The 20,783-nt window shown below is 33.1% G+C and overlaps 2 protein-coding genes and 1 long non-coding RNA gene across 3 annotated transcripts; all 3 read left to right on the top strand.

The window, feature by feature from the left end:
- Positions 1-2,205: 2,205 nt before the first annotated feature.
- Positions 2,206-4,053, top strand: LOC107901663 (aminoacylase-1; the record flags this gene model as incomplete). The annotated part of the gene is made up of 3 exons (XM_041104203.1): positions 2,206-3,040; positions 3,577-3,839; positions 4,018-4,053. Coding segments are annotated over 3 exons (1,134 nt in total), but the record flags the coding sequence as incomplete, so codon positions are not given.
- A 660-nt stretch (positions 4,054-4,713) lies between these two features.
- LOC121223959 (uncharacterized) lies at positions 4,714-5,901 on the top strand. The gene is made up of 2 exons (XR_005921428.1): positions 4,714-5,012; positions 5,558-5,901. It is a non-coding gene; the product is annotated as an uncharacterized lncRNA (long non-coding RNA).
- A 1,929-nt stretch (positions 5,902-7,830) lies between these two features.
- Positions 7,831-12,942, top strand: LOC107963847 (ubiquitin-activating enzyme E1 1). Its single transcript, XM_041106548.1, is given in 8 exon segments — positions 7,831-7,850; positions 8,022-8,389; positions 8,907-9,124; positions 9,425-10,222; positions 10,616-10,730; positions 10,733-11,483; positions 11,565-11,997; positions 12,132-12,942. Coding segments are annotated over 7 exon segments (3,267 nt in total). The 5' UTR covers positions 7,831-7,850; positions 8,022-8,034; the 3' UTR covers positions 12,729-12,942.
- Positions 12,943-20,783: the final 7,841 nt, after the last annotated feature.

Here is a 20,783-nt window from a genome sequence, read left to right on the forward strand (position 1 = left end):
CACCCAGTGCCTCATCGATATGTTCGAAGCATAATATGTGCTTTGTGCCTCATCGGTATAAACTGAAGTAAATAAATGTGCCTAGCACATCATTGGAATGTCTGAAGTATAATATGCACTCCGTGCCTCATTGGTATAAGCCGAAGTATAATCTTGTACATTAATCTTATGGCATGCTAACTGTATTCAACTTTTCTCGATACCGTTAATAGGGTAATCAATGTGTTCAAGCATATATTTACATGATTCACAAATCATATTTTTCACACATAACCATTTGTATCAAGCTCAATTTGATACATATCATTTCATAACATCATATACATACCAAACCATGAGACAAGTAAGGTTCGTACCTTAATCAAGCTAGTTTGTAACAAGACATATATATATTAAATTCAAAACATGAGATCAAAAACCGTAATAGTTACTCGTCTACGACTCTTATGTTTCCTTTATCTCAAGACGGTCTGATGCCGTCTTTAGCTACGTATGATAATTCAAGTATAGAAACAATATTAGTTTTCACGCAATCATATGAAAAACACACAATCAAACATACTTTACATCTTATTCATTTTAGTCGTTACACTCAAATTGCTCATATTTTTCGATATTTAACATCGAATCAAAATCTAATTTCATATATTTTCATTAATGACCTTGTAGTTTTAATCTATAACATAATTTCTTAATACCTTTTAATTTATTCAATTTAGCCCCCAATGTCACAACATAAACTATCGAGCTTAGTTAAATTTCTAATCAATTCCATCAATTTTCACTACCTTTTAACTTAGTCCTAACATGCTCAAAACTTATATTTCAAATTCCCATCAAAATCAAACTCAATTTCATTAAATACCTGTTAATGACAACTTGATAAACATTTAAAAATTGAAAAATCTAATGCATGGGTAAGCTTAATCAAACTTAGATGGTCATGAAAACATAAAAATTTCAAAAAAAAAAAGACTTAAATACCTTAGGGATTTTGGACCAATTTGTAAAGAGAGTAAAAAGTAGCTTCTTTCTTTCTTCTTCACTTGGATGACAAAACAAATAGGAAGATGATGATTCTCGTCTCTCTCCCACTTACTTGTTATATATACTAAGATTAAGATTGTAATTAACTTAATTGATCTTACTTAATTTATTAATTTAAGACATATATTTACATTATAATTATAATATAAACGCTAGGCGGAGATTATCATATTCTTTCACTATCATATAAAATAATAATTTAATAACCATTTAGGTCCTTTGGTTAATTACTAATTGAGTCCTCAAGTATTTTTCAGTTTAAAAATTAATAGCGATTTAAATTTTACAATTTAGTCCCTATAATATAATTAATAATTTTCTTGATTTAATTCCTCGATCGTTATTTAATATATTTTCATAATAACTTTGTAAATTATTCTATTCATATTTTTACTAACTCGGTTTACGAAATTAAATTTTAAAACCGCATTTTTCGACACCATATAAAAATCGGGTCATTACAACCAATACTTGCATCAAAGACATTTGCACATTACTTAAGTTTAGATATGTTTTGAGTTGAATTTGTATGATTTTTAAATGAAAATTTGAGTATGTTATGTGAAATTTTTTATTAGGAGGCATTTTGAGGTGATTTGAAGATGTTTTTGACATGTAATTTTGGTCCCTTGCTTCAATTTTTTGATACTAGGCTTTTAGGTATCATAACAATAAAGTCAGTAGCTTAATTTAGGTATCATAACATTAATGTTCTGTTTGCCTAATTGTCAGTTTGAGTACTAAATGTTAGCTTGAATGTAATGTGAAACATAAAGCACATAAATCAAATTTTAAACATGTATGTATTTATCTTATGAATTAAATTTTAATGTAACATGCAACATGAATTACACGTTTAATATTTAATAAATTTTTAAATTTTATATTTATAATTACAATAATTAAGGTAAAATAATATTTTTATTTGACTTATTGAAAATAATTAAAAATAATTACTTATTAATTCAAAAAAAATTCTAAATCATAATTAAAATATTTTTACATATTCAACGTGTAATTTACACTATGTTTGGTTTGGTGTATTGGCTATGCCAATACACCCCTAATAGGTGGGCCCCACCTAATCCGGCTATATTCCGTTGTTTGGTTTGATGTATTACTAATACGTGTGTAATCCATTACCTTCCTAATCGGTGAAAACCACCGATTTCTATTCCCCCTCTTTTGTCCAGATTAGCTACCGCTTCAGCAAACCTCCCTGTTTTACCCTCCCCCGATCCCCTTTGTTTCTCTTCTGTTCCTTCTAGCTTCATCCGCTTCTGGGTCTCCAGGTTACTGCAACTGTATAAGAGAAAGGCCTTTTGTCTTCTAATTTCCTCATTCCGCACTTCGGTTCTCTCTCTTTGCGGCATCTATCATAGGTATGGCGACAGCCATTGCAGCCCCTGCCAACGCGTCATTGTTCATCTTCTACTCTTTTCTTCACTTCTAAGCTTCACAAATCCAACACCATCCCCGACCCAATATGAACAATCCCAAATCATATCAAGGTTCCAAGAATACCTCCGAATCAACACATCCCAACCATCCCCGAACTATAAAAAATCGACCCAATTCATCCTATCCTTAGCCGAATCCCTTTCTTTAGAAACCCAAGTCATAGAGTTCGTCCAAGGAAAGCCGCTCGTTATCCTCAAATGGCCAGGCTCCGACCTTTTCCTTCCTTCTATCTTACTCAACTCCCACACCGATGTCGTCCCTTCTGAGCGTTCGAAGTGGGATTATCATCCTTTCGGTGCCCACATCGATGAAAATGGTAATATATTCGCTAGAGGCCCCCAGGATATGAAGTGCGTGGGCATGCAGTATATGGAGGCTGTTCGTAGGTTGAAGGCTTCTGGGTTTCAGCCAAAACGGTCACTTTACTTGTCGTTTGTCCCTGATGAAGAGATTGGTGGCCATGACGGTCTTGAGAAGTTGGCTCAATCCGATGTTTTCAAGAATATGAATGTTGATATTGTGCTTGATGAAGGTGAACCAGATTTTACTTTTTAAAATTTATTAAAAAAATTGTAAAACCATGTTTTGAAATGGCTGATATAGTTAATAGTTAATAGATTGGTGGGCAATGCTTCTTGTTCGTTATTGAGCTTGCCGGTGAGGACCTGAATTTGTAAGTACAATAGTTGGGACTTGGGTATTTGTAGATATTTATTTAATTTTTTTCAGATAATATTTGTATTTGGGTACTTTAGTAAGTGGATTCGGAATGGATGTGGATATTAATGTTCCTATATCCATTATCTGAATCTGTTTTGGGGAATAAGGGATTTGGATATCCAAACTATTTAAAAAAATTTATTTTAAACAAGTATTTGGACTTACTAAATACTGATCTTAGCGGATTTGGATATCTTAGTTATATTTGGATTTGCTGCGGATAGTAAACAGATTTAGATTTTAAAGCAAATTTGCGGGTTTGAATTTTATTGACATTGCAGATATCTGATCCGCTAGTTGGCCGTATATCTGTTAGTGATGATAACATAATGTTGTTTTGAGGAACAGGGTTGGCTTCACCCAATGAGAATTACAGGTTATTCTATGGAGAGAGGATGCCGTGGTGGCTGGTGATAAAGGCTACTGGAGCTCCTGGACATGGGGCGAAGCTTTACGACAACAGTGCAATTGAGAACCTTTTCAAGAGCATTGAGAGTATCAGGAGGTTCAGGGCTTCGCAGTTTGATTTGGTCAAAGCTGGTTTGAAGGGTGAAGGAGAAGTCATTTTGGTTAACATGGCCTTTCTGAAGGCTGGCATGCCTTCTCCCACAGTAAGTCTCTGTAAATTTAGATAATTAGTTGCTAAAATCTTTACTTGTTAAAATCCTTGTAGTTAGTTTACATGCATTGCTATTAGTTATGATTTCACTAGATATTTTCTTAATAGTATAGCTTCAGATATTTATCATAAAAGCACAGAAGATAACCAAATTTTTGCTCATGTCTCAGGAGCAGTCTATAACCATACTTGTCACTTGGCTTTGACGCACTAGAACTTTAAGAGCCCTAATGAGCTTATACCGATTCCTTTCCTCAAACACTTTGGAAAATTAAAGAAATAGATAATCTTTCTTTTAAAAAACAAAATGTTAGTGTATGAATCTTTATACAAGACATGAGGAGCATATACTCTTTGACAAGTAATATGAAGCATCTCATGAGGCTTTTACTGGATATGAAATGTTAGTCATGCACATTGATGGAATAGAAATAATTTCCTAGTGACTCAATAGTGGATTTTCTTGTGTCAATTTGATGTCTTTAACAGTAATTATTAAGTATTAAACAGTAAACTCAATAGAGTGCCATGTTATCAAACTTTTACATTTTTCAAGTTCAAAGATCAAAATGGATCTAGTTGTCAAGTTCAGGTAAGTTCAGGTACCAAAGTGGATAAAAAAAAGTGAGGTTCCAAAATGGACCTAGTTGCCAAGTTCAGGGATCAAAATTGCATTAACCCTAATAAATATGTTAAGTATATATGAACATGGAAAGCTGTGGCTTGATTGCATTGTTTCATTGAAGATGGAAAACAATGTGCATTAATCTATGTTCCATAGTTCCTTAAAGCACTCGGTTGCTAGAGGAACTAAAGGACTAAGCTTTCTGTGCTAAAAATGCTGGACCATTTAATGCATGGTCAGTTAGGCCTTTTAGCCTACCTTTCTCCTTTCCGTTACTGCACACATTCATTCTGCTGGTCTATCATCAATTTTGTTGCCATTTTGCATTCATGGAAAAAAAGATAGTTATATATGTAATATCTATCTCAAACATACGTGGGTTCTTTTATATTTTTCTGCCAGGGTTTTGTTATGAATTTGCAGCCGTCTGAAGCAGAAGCTGGTTTTGATATTCGAATACCACCAACAGTTAATGCAGAATTCTTGGAGAAACGGATAGCTGAGGAATGGGCACCTGCTTCTCGAAACATGTCATTTGAGGTAGAGCAAGTGAAACACTTCTCTCTTAGAAAAAATGGCATTCTGTAAGAATAAAAGGGTGGTGTACTATGTTTTTGGGATCTGTTAGTACAAAATTTCCTGGCATCCTGCAATATATTTCTTGAAATCAATATGATTATGTCCTGTGGTTTGTTCAATATTTTGTTCTGCTCATACTGTCAGTTATATGACCTTATACGCATCCCCTCTCCCGCTTTTTGAAGATAGTGACACTCGTCAACTTGTATCGATTTGATATCATCTGAGTCACTGTCTAAATACAAGATCAGTGCATTCCAGGGGAAACAAAGGCGATAAATATTAGGAAAAGAAAAAAGCTGCCCACTTGTATGAGTTTCTCATGGTGTGTTGCTGTTTGTGTATTATAAATAATAGGACTAAATTATAAATTTTCAGAAAGTATATTATAAATGAAAAAGGTTCATGCAATTTCATTTTTCTATTATTTCATTTACGGAATGTGAATGAGCTTATACAAAGTTTGGAATTTTGACACAGAATATAAACTCTTTTACTGTCTCCAGGGTATTATGGAGAGTGTGGAAAAAGGGGAGGTTACATGGAGGTTACTGGGTTTGGTGCTGATGTGAGGGAGCATATATACAAATTAGCATCTGTGAATGTGTGTTCTAACATCACTGGTCAAATTCTTGCTAGTCTTGTAATGAGTCCACCTAAGGTTATATCTTTTGCCATTTAAAGCCAGTTATCTGTTTGTATTCAAATGACATTGGATGTATGACATAGGACTAAATAGATTTTGAGCTTTGACAAGCTGCTTATAAGCATTGTTTCTTATAGAAGAAACACATTATTGGAGAAAGCTTTTGAATCTCCCAACTATTGGATTTGGGTTTCTTTTTGACAATTTGTTTATTGTGCTTTTGTTTAGATGATGAGAAAGGAAAGTCAAGAATTATATTTACTCGTTAAGTTAAATGAAGATATTTGTAATTTAAAAAATAAAAATTCAATATAAATTTAAAATAAGAGTTTAACTAAAAAATAAGAGTTAGTGGCAAAAATTAATAAAATTTAAATTTTAGTGGTAAAATTCAATAACATAAAAATTAAGTTACAAATTTACTCATATTTTTTAAAAAATAACGGCAAATATAAATAAAAATAAAGTACAGTGACAAATTTCAATATTTATCTATAGTATGATGATAATTTCGCGCTTTAATACTTTTTAAGAAAACAATATTTGAATTTTTTAGAATGGTACGGTAAAAAAAATTTTAAAACATAATTATTGTGCCAGCTATTTTAAAATTTTTACCAAACACAATTTTTAAAATTTTTAGATAATTTGGTAAGAAATTAACTGTATTCCAATTATTAAATAATATGGTAATTTAAAATAATTTTAGTACAAGATCATATATATCTAATATAATTAATCGTCATTAATTTGAATTTATATTAAATAAGTTATTGAAAATATATATTTTATTAAATTATATTTAATAATAATTATGTTAAATTATATTTCATAGTATTATATATTATGATTTTAGAAAATTCATATAAGAATATTTAATATTAAGAATTTTATTAAATTATATATTTTAATTAAAATATATTTAATAGTAATTATGTTAATTTATATTTTACAGTATCATATATTATGATTTCAGTAAATTAATATAAGAATATTAATTATTAAGAATTTTATTAAATTATATATTTTAATTAAAATATATTTAATAAAAATTATGTTTAAATATGATTAAATTATTTATTATTGATAATAATAATCTTATTATAATTTAAATAACAATAACAATAATCATTTACCAAAACAAATTTATGCTAAGGGTATTCTAGTCATTTTAATTTTTTCCATTATGCTATTACACCTCTATTACATTCAACCAAACACAAGATTACTATTACGCCTCTATTCCATTACATTCAACCAAACAGTTGATTTGCTATTACACCTCTAATCCAATACACATTTAATCCAATACACCTCTAATCCAATACACCTCTAATCCAATACAGCGAACCAAACGCACCCTTAGTTTTATTTTAGTTAATTAAAGCAAAATAACCTTATTCCAAACAATAGTTGATTAACACAATATTTTTTAACTAATAATTATAAATTAAATTATTATATTTTTAAATGTGTAATAGTTATCACAATTTATATTAAATTATAATTATTTTTAAATATATAATTATTACCATTTTTATTTTACTTCAATTTTTTTTTCAAACTTATGATTTTATATATTATATAAACAATTTGAACCCGTAAATTATGATGAAATATTTTTTTAACATATTAAATTATATAGAAATATAGATGTATTTATTATTTAATTAACCTTAAAATAAATCGGAATGGCTAACATTAGGCTAATGGAATAATTGGTAGATAACATATTTAAAATATTTCAAAAATTCAACCATAGTTACGAGTTTCCATCAAATTAAACTTAGCTTGGTTATATGACAAGTAAGTTTTGTCTTAAATTAATGTATCAGGGTTAATTTTGACAATCAATTCAAAATGTAGTTCCACATGAGTAAATAAACTTCCTATACTCTCCTTTCGTCTCTTTCAAAAGATGAATGGTTGGTTTGCTGCCCAAAGCCCAAAATGGCCTAAAAACCCTAAGCCTCACTGCAAATCCATAAATACCCTTCCTTCATTTCTCCTTATATATCAGCCCCAAACCCCCATTCTCATTTCCTCACAACTTGAACCATAAACGTACTGCAAAAATAATTCTCATCGCTTTAAATCTTTCTCCTCCGTTCTTTCCGATTCTTTAAGAATTTGTTTAATCAGTGTTCTAATCGGTACGTCTTTTAATTTTTTTTTTCATTCTTCTAATTGGTGGGATAATAATAAAAGAATAATCATGTTAAGTTTATGCTTAGGGTTTACGGATCCTTCTTTTTTTTTGAAATGATATGTTTGAGATGGATGATGATGTGAAATTGTGTGTACATTTGTGGTATTTTCGGCAGTTTACTGCACTATATGCTTCCTAGAAAGAGAGAAGGTCAAGGAGACGTTGTAGAAGGAGAGACTGAAAACAACAATAACAGCAACACTATAAAATACGTCTCCGTCACGTCGCCGGTCAAGAAGCATCGTATCTCTGACACCGCTGCAGCTGATTCGACAGTTAACGACGACACCTTTGCCATAAGGAACAGTAGCGGTAGCAGTAGCGTGGTCGAGCCAGCCATGGCTCCGGGTGACTCGAATCATAATGATATAGACGAGGATCTGCACAGTAGGCAGCTTGCCGTGTATGGCCGTGAGACGATGCGGCGGCTTTTTGCCTCTAATGTACTCGTCTCGGGGATGCAGGGGCTCGGTGCTGAAATTGGTAATGGTTTTATACTTTTTTCCCCCCAGATTTTCTTGTGTTTTTATGTGGCACTTGTTTTTTAAAATGTTATCTGACTGTTCTGTTCGTGTTTTCTCTTTTGTCGTTCTTCTGCAATTTGCTTTAGTGCTGCATGTTGAATTCGAATTTGATGTTTTAATTTCATTAATGTGGCATTGTGGGTTCTGAGAACGAATCTGTGTATTCAGTTCAAGACATGTTTTTCTTTGTTTTGTAGTAAGTAGTAAACAATTGTTTAAATTTATGGATTATTGTCTTTATATTGTCAGTGAAGTTTAAACCAGACAAGCTGGTTTATATGCTTTCTGTGTGCCTAACTATTAATAAATAAATTAGATTATTAAGTTAAAGTTAAACAAACATGTCACAAACATATGAAGTCCACTGCAGGGGTATAGTGTACTAATCTTTAATTTGATTTGAGTTTAATATTTGCAGTGTTAAGCTATGACTGCCGGATTTTTTATTGTTTCACTGTGGTTTTTTCTTTCTACAGCAAAGAATCTCATTCTTGCTGGTGTCAAGTCTGTGACCTTGCATGATGAAGGAGTGGTGGAGCTGTGGGATATGTCCAGTAATTTTGTTTTCTCCGAGGATGATGTTGGTAAGAACAGGGCACTTGCTTCTGTGCAGAAGTTGCAGGAGCTAAACAATGCTGTTGTCATTTCTACCTTAACAACAAAGTTGACAAAAGAGCAACTTTCTAATTTCCAGGTAGTTGCCTCACTTAAGTCTCTAATTGATGGGCCTAGTTCTTGCCTAAGTTAAATTTTTATGTGATTTTTGTTGTTACTGCTGAATCTTAGCATTGGGGATAAAAATGCAATTCGTTAACTAATTGTTCTACTAGAGTTGCTAGTAAACCAGAGATTGGGATATGGAACTTGGAAGAATAATATCTGTTTACTAAAGTCTAGGCTTGTGCCATCATGGATTTCTTTGTGTGCTTTCCTGTGTTATGTTTTCTTCCTTAAGTCACTCTTATTGAGATTTTCATTTTTCTAATCAATCCAGGCTGTCGTATTCACTGATATTAGTCTTGAGAAAGCCATTGAGTTTAATGACTACTGCCATAACCATCAACCTCCCATTTCCTTCATCAAGTCTGAAGTAAGAGGCCTCTTTGGCACTGTCTTTTGTGACTTTGGTCCTGAGTTTACTGTTTTTGATGTTGATGGAGAGGAACCACACACGGGTATAATTGCATCCATCAGCAATGACAATCCTGCCCTAGTATCATGTGTTGATGATGAAAGGCTGGAGTTCCAGGATGGGGATCTTGTTGTGTTTTCTGAAGTTCATGGAATGACGGAACTTAATGATGAAAAGCCAAGGAAGATTAAAAGTGCTAGGCCCTACTCATTTACTCTTGAGGAGGACACCACAGCTTTTGGTACATATGTGAAAGGTGGCATTGTAACACAGGTGAAACAACCCAAAATGTTGAACTTCAAGCCACTGAGGGAAGCACTTAAAGAACCTGGTGATTTCCTTCTTAGTGACTTTGCAAAGTTTGACCGCCCCCTTCTCCTGCACATAGCATTCCAAGCTCTGGATAAATTTATTTCTGATTTTGGCCGCTTTCCTGTTGCTGGATCAGAAGAGGATGCCCAAAAGCTTGCCTCAATTGCTGCTAATATCAATGAGTGCCTTGGAGAGGGGAAAGTGGAAGATATTAATCCCAAGCTTCTGAGGCAATTTGCCTTTGGTGCCAAGGCAGTACTGAATCCCATGGCTGCCATGTTTGGAGGAATTGTGGGACAAGAGGTTGTCAAAGCATGTTCTGGAAAATTTCATCCTCTTTTCAGGTTGGTAGAAATTACTCTCTCTCTCTCTCTCTCTCTCTCTCTCTCTCTCACATATGTTTCTCTTTGCTGTATGTATGTGATCTACATGTGCATGTATATGTCTTTTTGTCTATGCTGTTGGAACTTTTAAGTCTTATCTATTAGCAAATTTGTGGACCTAGTTTGATTGAGAACCTCTTAATATTAATCTGTTAGAACAGGCTGTTTGGTTTTATGATAATTGGAGGCTTTGCTAATTAGAGTGTTTGGCTTTTTCTTATTTCCCCGAGAAACTTGGTCTGGGCTGTTTGTTCAACTTATTTTATTTTGATTTTTTTCACAGCATATATATAGCTTTGATTGCTTCAAGCTCCATTTGTAGTGGGAAATTAACTGTAGATCACTTTGTTTTCAACAGTTCTTCTATTTTGACTCAGTGGAGTCTCTTCCTGCTGAGCCCTTGGACCCCAGTGATTTTAAACCATTGAATAGCCGTTATGATGCACAAATATCGGTTTTTGGCTCCAAGCTTCAGAAAAGCTGGAGGATGCAAAAGTGTTTATGGTTGGATCTGGGGCACTAGGCTGTGAATTCTTGAAAAATTTAGCATTGATGGGCGTTTCATGTGGTAGTCAGGGCAAGCTAACAATCACTGATGATGATGTTATTGAGAAGAGCAACCTCAGCAGGCAGTTTTTGTTCCGGGATTGGAACATTGGGCAAGCTAAATCAACTGTTGCTGCTTCTGCAGCTGCATCAATCAATCCTCGGCTTAAAATCGAAGCCTTGCAAAACCGTGTGGGTCCTGAAACTGAGGGCGTGTTTAATGACACCTTCTGGGAGAAACTAACAGTGGTCATTAATGCATTAGATAATGTCAATGCTAGGCTGTATGTTGATCAGAGGTGCTTATATTTCCAGAAACCACTTCTTGAATCAGGAACTCTTGGTGCTAAATGCAACACCCAAATGGTGATTCCTCATCTAACTGAGAACTATGGTGCCTCAAGAGACCCGCCTGAGAAACAAGCACCCATGTGCACTGTGCACTCATTTCCACACAATATTGACCACTGCTTGACATGGGCCCGATCCGAGTTTGAGGGCTTGCTCGAGAAAACTCCTGCCGAAGTGAATGCCTATCTATCTAACCCGGTTGAATATGCCACTTCAATGAAAAATGCTGGTGATGCTCAGGCTAAGGACAACTTAGAACGCGTCCTTGAGTGCCTTGACCGTGAAAAATGTGAGACATTCCAGGATTGCATCACCTGGGCTCGCTTAAGGTAGTACTCTAAATGGTTGAGGAAAGTGCTTTATTTAATTTAATTTTTGGAGATATGACATTATGCTGCTTCTGTATTCAGGTTTGAAGATTATTTCGTTAACCGGGTCAAGCAGTTGATATTTACATTTCCTGAAGAAGCTGCAACCAGCACCGGTGCTCCCTTCTGGTCTGCTCCAAAACGATTCCCACATCCACTTCAGTTTTCAGCTGCTGATACTAGCCATCTCAACTTCATTATTGCAGCATCTATTCTTAGGGCCGAAACATTTGGTATCTCAGTCCCCGATTGGGTCAAGAATCCTAAGATGTTGTCTGAGGCAGTCGATAAAGTAATAGTACCTGATTTCCAGCCAAGGGAAGGTGTGAAAATTGAGACAGATGAGAAGGCCGCAAGTCTTTCCACTGCCTCTGTGGATGATGCAGCTGTTATTAATGAATTACTCCTCAAGTTGGAACTTTGTAGGAACAATCTGCCATCAGGATTCAGGATGAAACCGATCTCTTTCGAAAAGGTTTGCTCGCATCTTCTTTGTTTCGATATCTTATAATAATCTTTTTCTACTTGTTCTGGATTATAATTTGTAGAAACATTTTATAGCTGTCAGTGTTAGTGTGATTGATGCTAATGTATTTCCATGAATTGCAGGATGATGATACAAACTATCACATGGATCTTATTGCTGGGCTTGCCAACATGAGGGCAAGGAACTATAGTATTCCTGAGGTGGATAAGCTTAAAGCCAAGTTCATTGCAGGGAGAATCATACCAGCAATTGCCACATCCACCGCTATGGCGACTGGTCTCGTCTGCCTCGAGCTATACAAGGTTCTGGACGGAGCACATAAAGTGGAAGACTATCGAAACACATTCGCAAACTTAGCATTGCCTTTATTCTCTATGGCCGAGCCAGTTCCACCCAAGGTCATGAAACACCGTGACATGAGCTGGACAGTATGGGACCGATGGATCTTGAAAGATAATCCGACACTGAGGGAACTCATTCAATGGCTTAAAGATAAGGGTTTGAATTCTTACAGTATATCATATGGAAGTTGCCTGCTCTTCAACAGCATGTTCCCGAGACACAAAGAGAGATTGGACAAGAAAGTAGTTGACGTGGCTCGGGAAATTGCCAAGGCAGAACTGCCTCCTTACCGATCCCACCTGGATGTGGTGGTGGCATGCGAGGATGATGATGACAATGATATCGACATTCCTCAGGTATCCATCTACTATGGCTGAGTTATTTCGTTCGAACCTCCAAATTATTTAGAGTTGAGGATGAGAAAATTCTCAGAGCAGGCTGGCTTCCATTCTGGTTTTATAGTGATTTGAGCATACACAATGGAGTACATTGTGCAAACTTTATATGAAATTTGAAGTCCTTTTAGTTGCAGAATATTTATATAATCTTGTCATTTTACCTTTTCTTTTAATATTATTTCTTGGCCATGCATGCATCTTTCTTTTTATATTGTTATATTTTGCTTTAGGTAACTTTATTCCCACCATGTCTGGTAGTTTTCTCTTATAAATAACCAAAATTTACGTTGATCATTTTTATTTATGTTAATTGGAATTCTGAATTAGTTTTGGAATTTAAAAAAGTATTGATACAGTGTATTAGTTATTTTTTTATTGGTTTAATCACTAACTTGAGCGTTTATTGTCATTTGATATGGAGTATTTTCAAATCACTTAGATTTAAGTATATTTAAATTATATCTCAAAAAATATATATTTAAATTAGTTAGATTTAAGTGGTTTATGCACATATAGTGTTTAAACTTTCTTCAAATGTTTTCGGTATGTTAGGCATTTGACTGGTAGAAAGATTGGATTACTGTACGATTCAATTAGAATCTTTCGAAATTTGAGATTAATTAAAAATAATTAATATTAATATTAAAATTAGAAAAATAAGGCTGATGTCGCATGATATAATTGGTCTGAACCGACAAGACCCGAACCAGCTCGGGGTGTTGGTGGCTGTCACGGAGGTATTCTGGTGGTCAAAAAATGGTCGGCTATGGTAGTTTTTTAGTGTAGTAGTGAAAGAATTATAAGTCTTCTATCAAAAAATTTAATTTTAGATTAATTATTTTAAAAATAATATTATTTTAATGGATTTAATATTAAATTTAATTTAACGCTTATCTTAATAGTATTTATTAATTTAATATTAAAGTGATTGAGTTTAATTATAGTTGAACATTATTTTTCACACATTAGAAATATTATTTCAGAAAATTTATAGAGAATTTTTTTATTTATTTATAACTTGGCCCAAAAGTTTAGAGAAATAGTGAAATCACTAGTAATTTTTTTTGAAAATTTTTTGATTTGAAGTGAGCCTACACTTGGTAGACGTGAGCTCAGGGATAATGGAGAAGACTACTCAGTTGAAGCGTTCATTCTAAACGAATCGAAAATGTTAGTTAAGTTTTTATTACTTTAGATATTACAACTAAGTTCTTACTTTGAAAATTTATTTTAGAACTTTGGTTGCGTTTTCTAAACTCGATTTTTCAACAAGAACAAACGCAATTAGTCTCCCAATGATAGTAAAGTTAACAAAGGAGCTTTTGTTGAATAAATCTTTAACTAAACAAAAAGATTATTGACATTCTTCTGTCCACTGGAAATGGACCTTCAATCCTTTGAAGAAATGCAAACATTTATCAACCATATTTGACCTTCAATCCTTTAAAGAAATGCAAACATTTATCAACCATATTTGAGAAGCCTATTTAAGGCTACAATCTTACCATTTAAACGTTGGATTGTGTTTCTAGGCGAATTGAGATCCAAAATAACCTTAATCCTCCATTGGTTCACTTTTATTCCTCTCGTAAATTATGAAACTTAGAAAATTTTCTGCGCTAACTCTAAAAGCACACTTTTTCGAATTTAACTTTATGCCATACAACCTCTAAGACATCAAAAGTTCCCTGCAAATCAACTACATGCTGGTCTATGGAGGGTGTAGAGATACAATTTCGCCCGGGCCCATATTACAAACAAATAAAACAAAAATTAAACCAGATAATAAAGTCCAAGTCAAAAAGCAGTCCATTTATAATATGACCTAATAACCCAAATAAATAAAAAACCCTAATGACCCAAAAACCTTAGTCTCCTTTGTGCGCCGCACCCCTCTCCTCGTGCCTCCGCAGTGCGCACGTCGCCCGAGGCTTGGCACCTTGGCTGTTTTGCACCAAAATGGCAAATGTCAACTTTTCTCTCCTTCGTTGACCTTGCCCAAGCCTGCAAAAAAGAACAAAGAAAAAAGACAGCGCAGAAAAGGCAAAAATAGCAGAGAAACAATAGCAAGCAAAAAAACAAAAACAAAAACAATATATTGTATCATTCAGCTATAAAAGCCATGGATAGTGTATCTATTTAAAAAAAAGACACGAAAAAGCAATAAAAAAACAACAGATTAGAAGTTTGAAAAGGTGAAATTTTTATATATTTTTTTCGAATCTGTTATTACGCATATATAAAATAATAAAGCTAAAGATCTTACTGGGGATACGTCGTCGTCTTTTCCGTCAATTTTCGTGTGGTCCTTTCGGTTTCTCTTCCCCGGGGCGAACACCGGTAAGATTTATAGGGCTTTAGAGCCCAGATCTAGGTTTTATTCGAAAATAGGGCAAAAATAAAAAAAATGGCTTTTTTTCTCTTTCTTCGGCCACTATGGACGGCAGCGCCATCGCCGTCGCTAATGGCCACCACGGTGGTCCGACAACCGGAGCCAAGGCCGACCAAGGGCTGGTTCAGAGAGAAAAAGGGGGGCTTTCTATTTTTTTTAAATTAAAGGAAGGAATGATTTTTTTTAATTTTTTTTGTTTAAATAGGCGGTCTAAACGACGTCGTTTTGGCGACCCGCAGCGCGACTCGATCCATCCTCTAGGATCAAAGTGTTTTCACCTGGAGGGGGTATTTGCTCATTGGGTCCTTCCGCTTTTACAACGCATTTCAATTTAGTTCTATCTTATTTTTCTATTTTTTAAAATTTTACCACAAATTTTTATTTGTGCTTCAATTTAGTCCCCAGTTTGTTGATCTGTAGAGAAAATGACACGTGTCCTGGGGATGGTGCCTGATACGACACACGAGGTGCCTGATACAACACATACAGTACCTGATATGACACATATAGTGCCTGATCGGCAAAGCCAATAAATTCTCGTATTCTTTCAATCCTATAACATGCCAACTATATTCGACTCAGCCCGACTAGTTAATAGGGTATTCAAATCATTTCTCAATTTCAATTTCACTTTCAATGTATAATTCAATTCGATACAATTTTCCACTTTACAACAATATACTATCAAATATTCATGCATAATCATACTTCATCTCAATTTCATTCAATTCAATATTGATACTTACCTTATAATTTTACTACCATACACATAAATTTAAATATAACATTTAATAAATAGTAGTTTGAATTATAGTAATACAAACCGTGAATTTCTTGTTTTATTCTTCGATAGCTTTCTCCTTTCCTTTGTGTGCCGATGCCTTGAATTCCTTGTTAGCTACGAAAATAATAATTTACACTATTAATTACAGCACTAATTAATAATAATAATTGAATTTCTATCCAATTTATACGCTAATTCCAATTTAATCCTAATTAACTCATTTACTTTTCTAACTCAATTCATACTTTATTTCTATTCAATTTCCTTCCATATTCTACTTAACTATCTAATGTTCATAATAAACCCTAATTTAAAACTTCTTTCAATTTAATCCCTACAACACAAAACTTATAGCCTAATTTACAATTTAATCCTTTAATCAATTATAACTTAAAATTCATTCAATTAAACCCCTAATTCAATATTTTGTTCAACATGAACTATTTTCAAAAACCTAAAAACTTTCAAAACCTCAACTTAATTTCAACAAAACTTTGTTCTAAAGCTTCTAAAACATCAAACTTAAGTAAAAATGACTTAATTGACTTACCAATTAAAGCTTTAAACCTTCAATCCCAAATTTTTCCTTTTATTTTTATTTATTTACTTTATATTATAATAATATAATTTATAATAATTATTTAATTAATAAATATTTTTTAATTATAATACAAGTGTATATACATATTTTACTACATTTGTACAACTTTATCACCCTACATTTGGCACTATTTAATTTATTTATTTTATATTTAATTAGTTAATAATTATAAATGTCTTTATACTTAAATTTTAAGTAATTATATATTTATTTTACAAGTGTATAAATATATGCATAGCATATGTATAATTTTTACACCCTACATTTATCTTTTCTTCATTTACAATAATAATTAATAATTATAATAATAAATATCTATTTAGTAACAAATATATGTATTACAAATGTAAACATATGTATTTTACATTTGTATATTATCATCACCATCCACTTGTTATAATTTCAATTTATTTATCATATAAAAATCTTATAATATAATTATTTTAAATTAATTTAACATAATTTATATCTAAATAATTAATTATATAATTAAAATATAACATAAAAATCTTAGATTTTTATTACATATATGCCGCCTCATTTCTCGTTAATGGCTTAATTGTCATTTTAATCCTTTTTATTTTCTATTAATCTATAATTCAACTTTTACCCCTTATTCAATTTAGTCCTTTTTACTATTTTCTCTAAATTGAGCTAATTTCACTTAATTAAAACCTAATTAAACACACTACTAGACTCACAAATATTTCTAATAATTATTTACGAACTCGGTTTACTAAGACGGAGGTCCGATATTATACTTTTTCAATGCTCGTGAATTTTGGGTCATTACATTTATATTATTGTCATTTATCGACACAACATTTCCTTTGTATATCATCATTCTATTTTCTACATCACCATTTTATCTCATTCTGTTAAAATCACATCAAAAATCGCATTTAAACGTATTTATCCATAATAGGTCGTTTTATATTATACCCCGAATAAGAGAAATACACATCGTAAATATTACACTTGTTATTATTCAAAAATTTTAAAATAAGGAAATGTTTCGTATTTAGAGATTCGAGAAGTCATACCTTAACTTACGGGGTTTCGATTTTTTTCGTTGAACCTAAATAACCAAATATCCTTTTAGAATTAAAATACATAAGATTTCAAATAAAAAAATAAGGGCAAACTTATTTTCAAAGGTTCAAGGTGTCGTGTCCTAACTTACGGGATGTGACATTTTGTTATCACGAGACGAAAAGGTCTTTAACGTTTGTTTCGATTTATTCAAGCGGTTTTTTAAAGTAAAATTAACATTAATACAAAAAGGGATCGTATTTTAAACTATTTTCAAATTTTCAACTTTCGACACTAAGACATGAATTAATCAATTAGGTACCAATTTTGGGCGTTACGAGGGTGCTAATACTTCCTCGTACGTAACCGACTCCCGAACCCATTTTTGGATTTTGTAGACCGAAAAACATTAATTTAATAAATTAAAATGATTAAATTTACGAGGTGACCCGATCACACCTCATAAAAAAAGTATTGATGGCTACTCCCATTTTTGTTTTAAAATAAAAAGTCGACCGTTTCAAAAATTGTTTTGACAGTGGGACTTTTGATTAGCATGTCATCCACATATATATCTGATAACATGTTAATTTGCATGACATTTTATGTTTAATTCGGTTTATTTCTTAATTGATCCCTGCTAAATTAGTACTTTTATGTTTTAATCTTGTTAGGGACGCAATTGAGATACTAAGAGACAAATACAAGCAAAAAAGGACCAAATTGAAACACAATCAATGAAATGAGGCCGAATAAAAATGTGGAGAAAGCCAAGGACTCATAAAAATTTTTGACTTTATAAAAGCCAAAAATAGAAAAAAAATCTTATTTTATTTTTTATTTAATTTTATGTTAAATTAGTTAAGGCTAAAATTAGTAAATTCTATGTATATAAATAGGGCCTTAATGTTCTTAGGAAGGACACATCTAATTCTACATTTCGATTTCAATTTGGAATTGAATAGAATTATTTTCTTTTTTCTTTCAATTTGGGCGTGAGTATTCTGTTGTTTCATTTACATTTCTTTGTTCTTTGAAAATTGGTCTAATTGCTTTCCAAGTACTTTTCCTTTCCAACTTCTACCACCTTTCATACAAATCCAATCACCTTCCACAACCTACAAGCATGATTAAATTCATACTACACTAAATCTCATCTTAGCTTTAGGCCGGTGTTCTTTTCGGTCGAGAACCGTGAGATACGGATTCGTACTTAAAATCCTTCCAATCGGTATTCATTTTTTTCCTAAGTATCGGGATAGACAAATCATCCCTTAAAGTTAAACTCGATTTCAAGTCAAAGTGTACGTTGGGTTGGAGTCGTGTTTGCTGACAGTTGGAGAAACGAGTCGACCCTACTTTATTCGGATCTTCGAGAACAAATTAACGAAGAAGTGATCAAGTTTAAACGACCCATGCAGTTAAGGCCGTTGATTCGAGTTGGGTTTTTTAGAGCGTAATGCTACTGGAATCTTGAATCGAGAACACGTATATCTCAGTTAGATAATCGATAAGGGTTGGTTTGCAGGTCGTACAGAGACCAACTACGAGAGGAAGAATTGGTGGTTAGGACGTTCTTAACTGCTATAACTAGCTTATCGTTTGGAAGAGAAGATCAATTTTCAAGGATCGATTCTTAAACCGAAATCTACCGAGTCTAGGGCTAAGGCTATTTATCTTTGATTACAAAATCCAAATTTAATTTCTAATTTATTTCATTATTTATTTATGTTGTTTCAATTATTTAGTTTCTAAACATTTCAAAACTCTCCTGATCTATTTGTTTATTTTCCAGCAGGTCCATTTGGAGTTGTGGGCACGACCTTTGCCACGACCTTCGACACGACAAATGATCTGTTCACGAGATAAACGCAGAAGTTGATAATAACATCCGATCCCTGTGGACTCGACCCTACTACCACACTTTACTACTATTTAAAGTTATTTTTATAGGAATTATTTTTTGTGGTTTCGATGCCCATCAATCTCCATGTTTCGACTTGTAACACCCCTCACTCGGTCTAGTCTCCGAACTCAAGCTACTGGATGCTACAACAGTTAACAAAACAAATCACATACATTTCTAACTTTAACATTCAATAAATCAACAAAACCATTTATAATTCATATTTAGCATGATTTACAAATAATTCTGAGTCTTAATCAAGCGTATGAAAGTTCTTATGTTGACTCGAGTACAAATAAATACTAAATTGCAAACTTTTAAACAACTAGGAAAAAATCACAAAACAAGGTCGCACAGCCGGGTGCCTAGGCCGTATTACAAACTGCAACTGTGTAAAGATGGAGTCACACGACCATGTATCCAGGCCATATAACTCATTGAAGCTGTGAGTAGACCTGATTATGGGCCAGGCCATCCGGCCCGATCGGAAGGCTCACCCGAAAAATGGGCCTAGACAAAAAAAAGGCCCATTTAAAAAAATGAGCTGGGTCTCGGGTAAGGTATTTTTGGCCCTGAACCCAACCTGGCCCGAATCCACTAAAGGACAAAAAAATTTACTTTTTTTAAATATTATTTTCTTGTTATTTTCTTCCTGTTTTGCTACTGTTTTGCTATTATGTTGCTACTATTTTGTTGTTATTGTTTGGATATTGTATAAAACTTATTTTATTGTTAATTTTGTTATTATTTTAGAGACATTTGCTTGTTAAGTTGCATTTATCTTAGTCTTATTTAAGTATACATATTTTTTAAAATTTATTTCTAATTTATTGTGAAATATTTATTTTAATGTTTTTAGTATTTTTAATGTATTATATATTCTTTTAAAATTATATAAAAATAATATAAAAATTAATATGGGCGGGCTAAGTTGGGCTCTGGTTTTAGCCTTTTTATCTGGGTCAGGCTTTGGCAAAGTTTTAGGCCCATTTTTTGGGCTGGGCCGGGCTTGGGCCTAGCAAATGGGCTTGAATTTTTAGTTGAGCCCGGCTCAAACTTGGCTTGGCATGGCCCATGCTCACCTCTAGTTGTTAGGACCTAAATGCAAAAACTTACAAACAATCACACGGCTATGTGGCTGGGCCGTGTGAGAAACTGAGATCGTGTGGAAAATCCATTGACCATATTTGCAATACAACACGGGTGTATGGCCAATCTGTCTAACAAACTGAAACTATGTTTACCTAAAACCTCCCAATTCATAAAGAGCACACGGTCATGTGTTAGCTCGTGTATGCAATTAGGTATCCTATTGTGCA

The sequence above is a fragment of the Gossypium hirsutum genome, chromosome A03, assembly GCF_007990345.1.
Source record: "Gossypium hirsutum isolate 1008001.06 chromosome A03, Gossypium_hirsutum_v2.1, whole genome shotgun sequence".
NCBI lineage: Eukaryota > Viridiplantae > Streptophyta > Magnoliopsida > Malvales > Malvaceae > Gossypium > Gossypium hirsutum.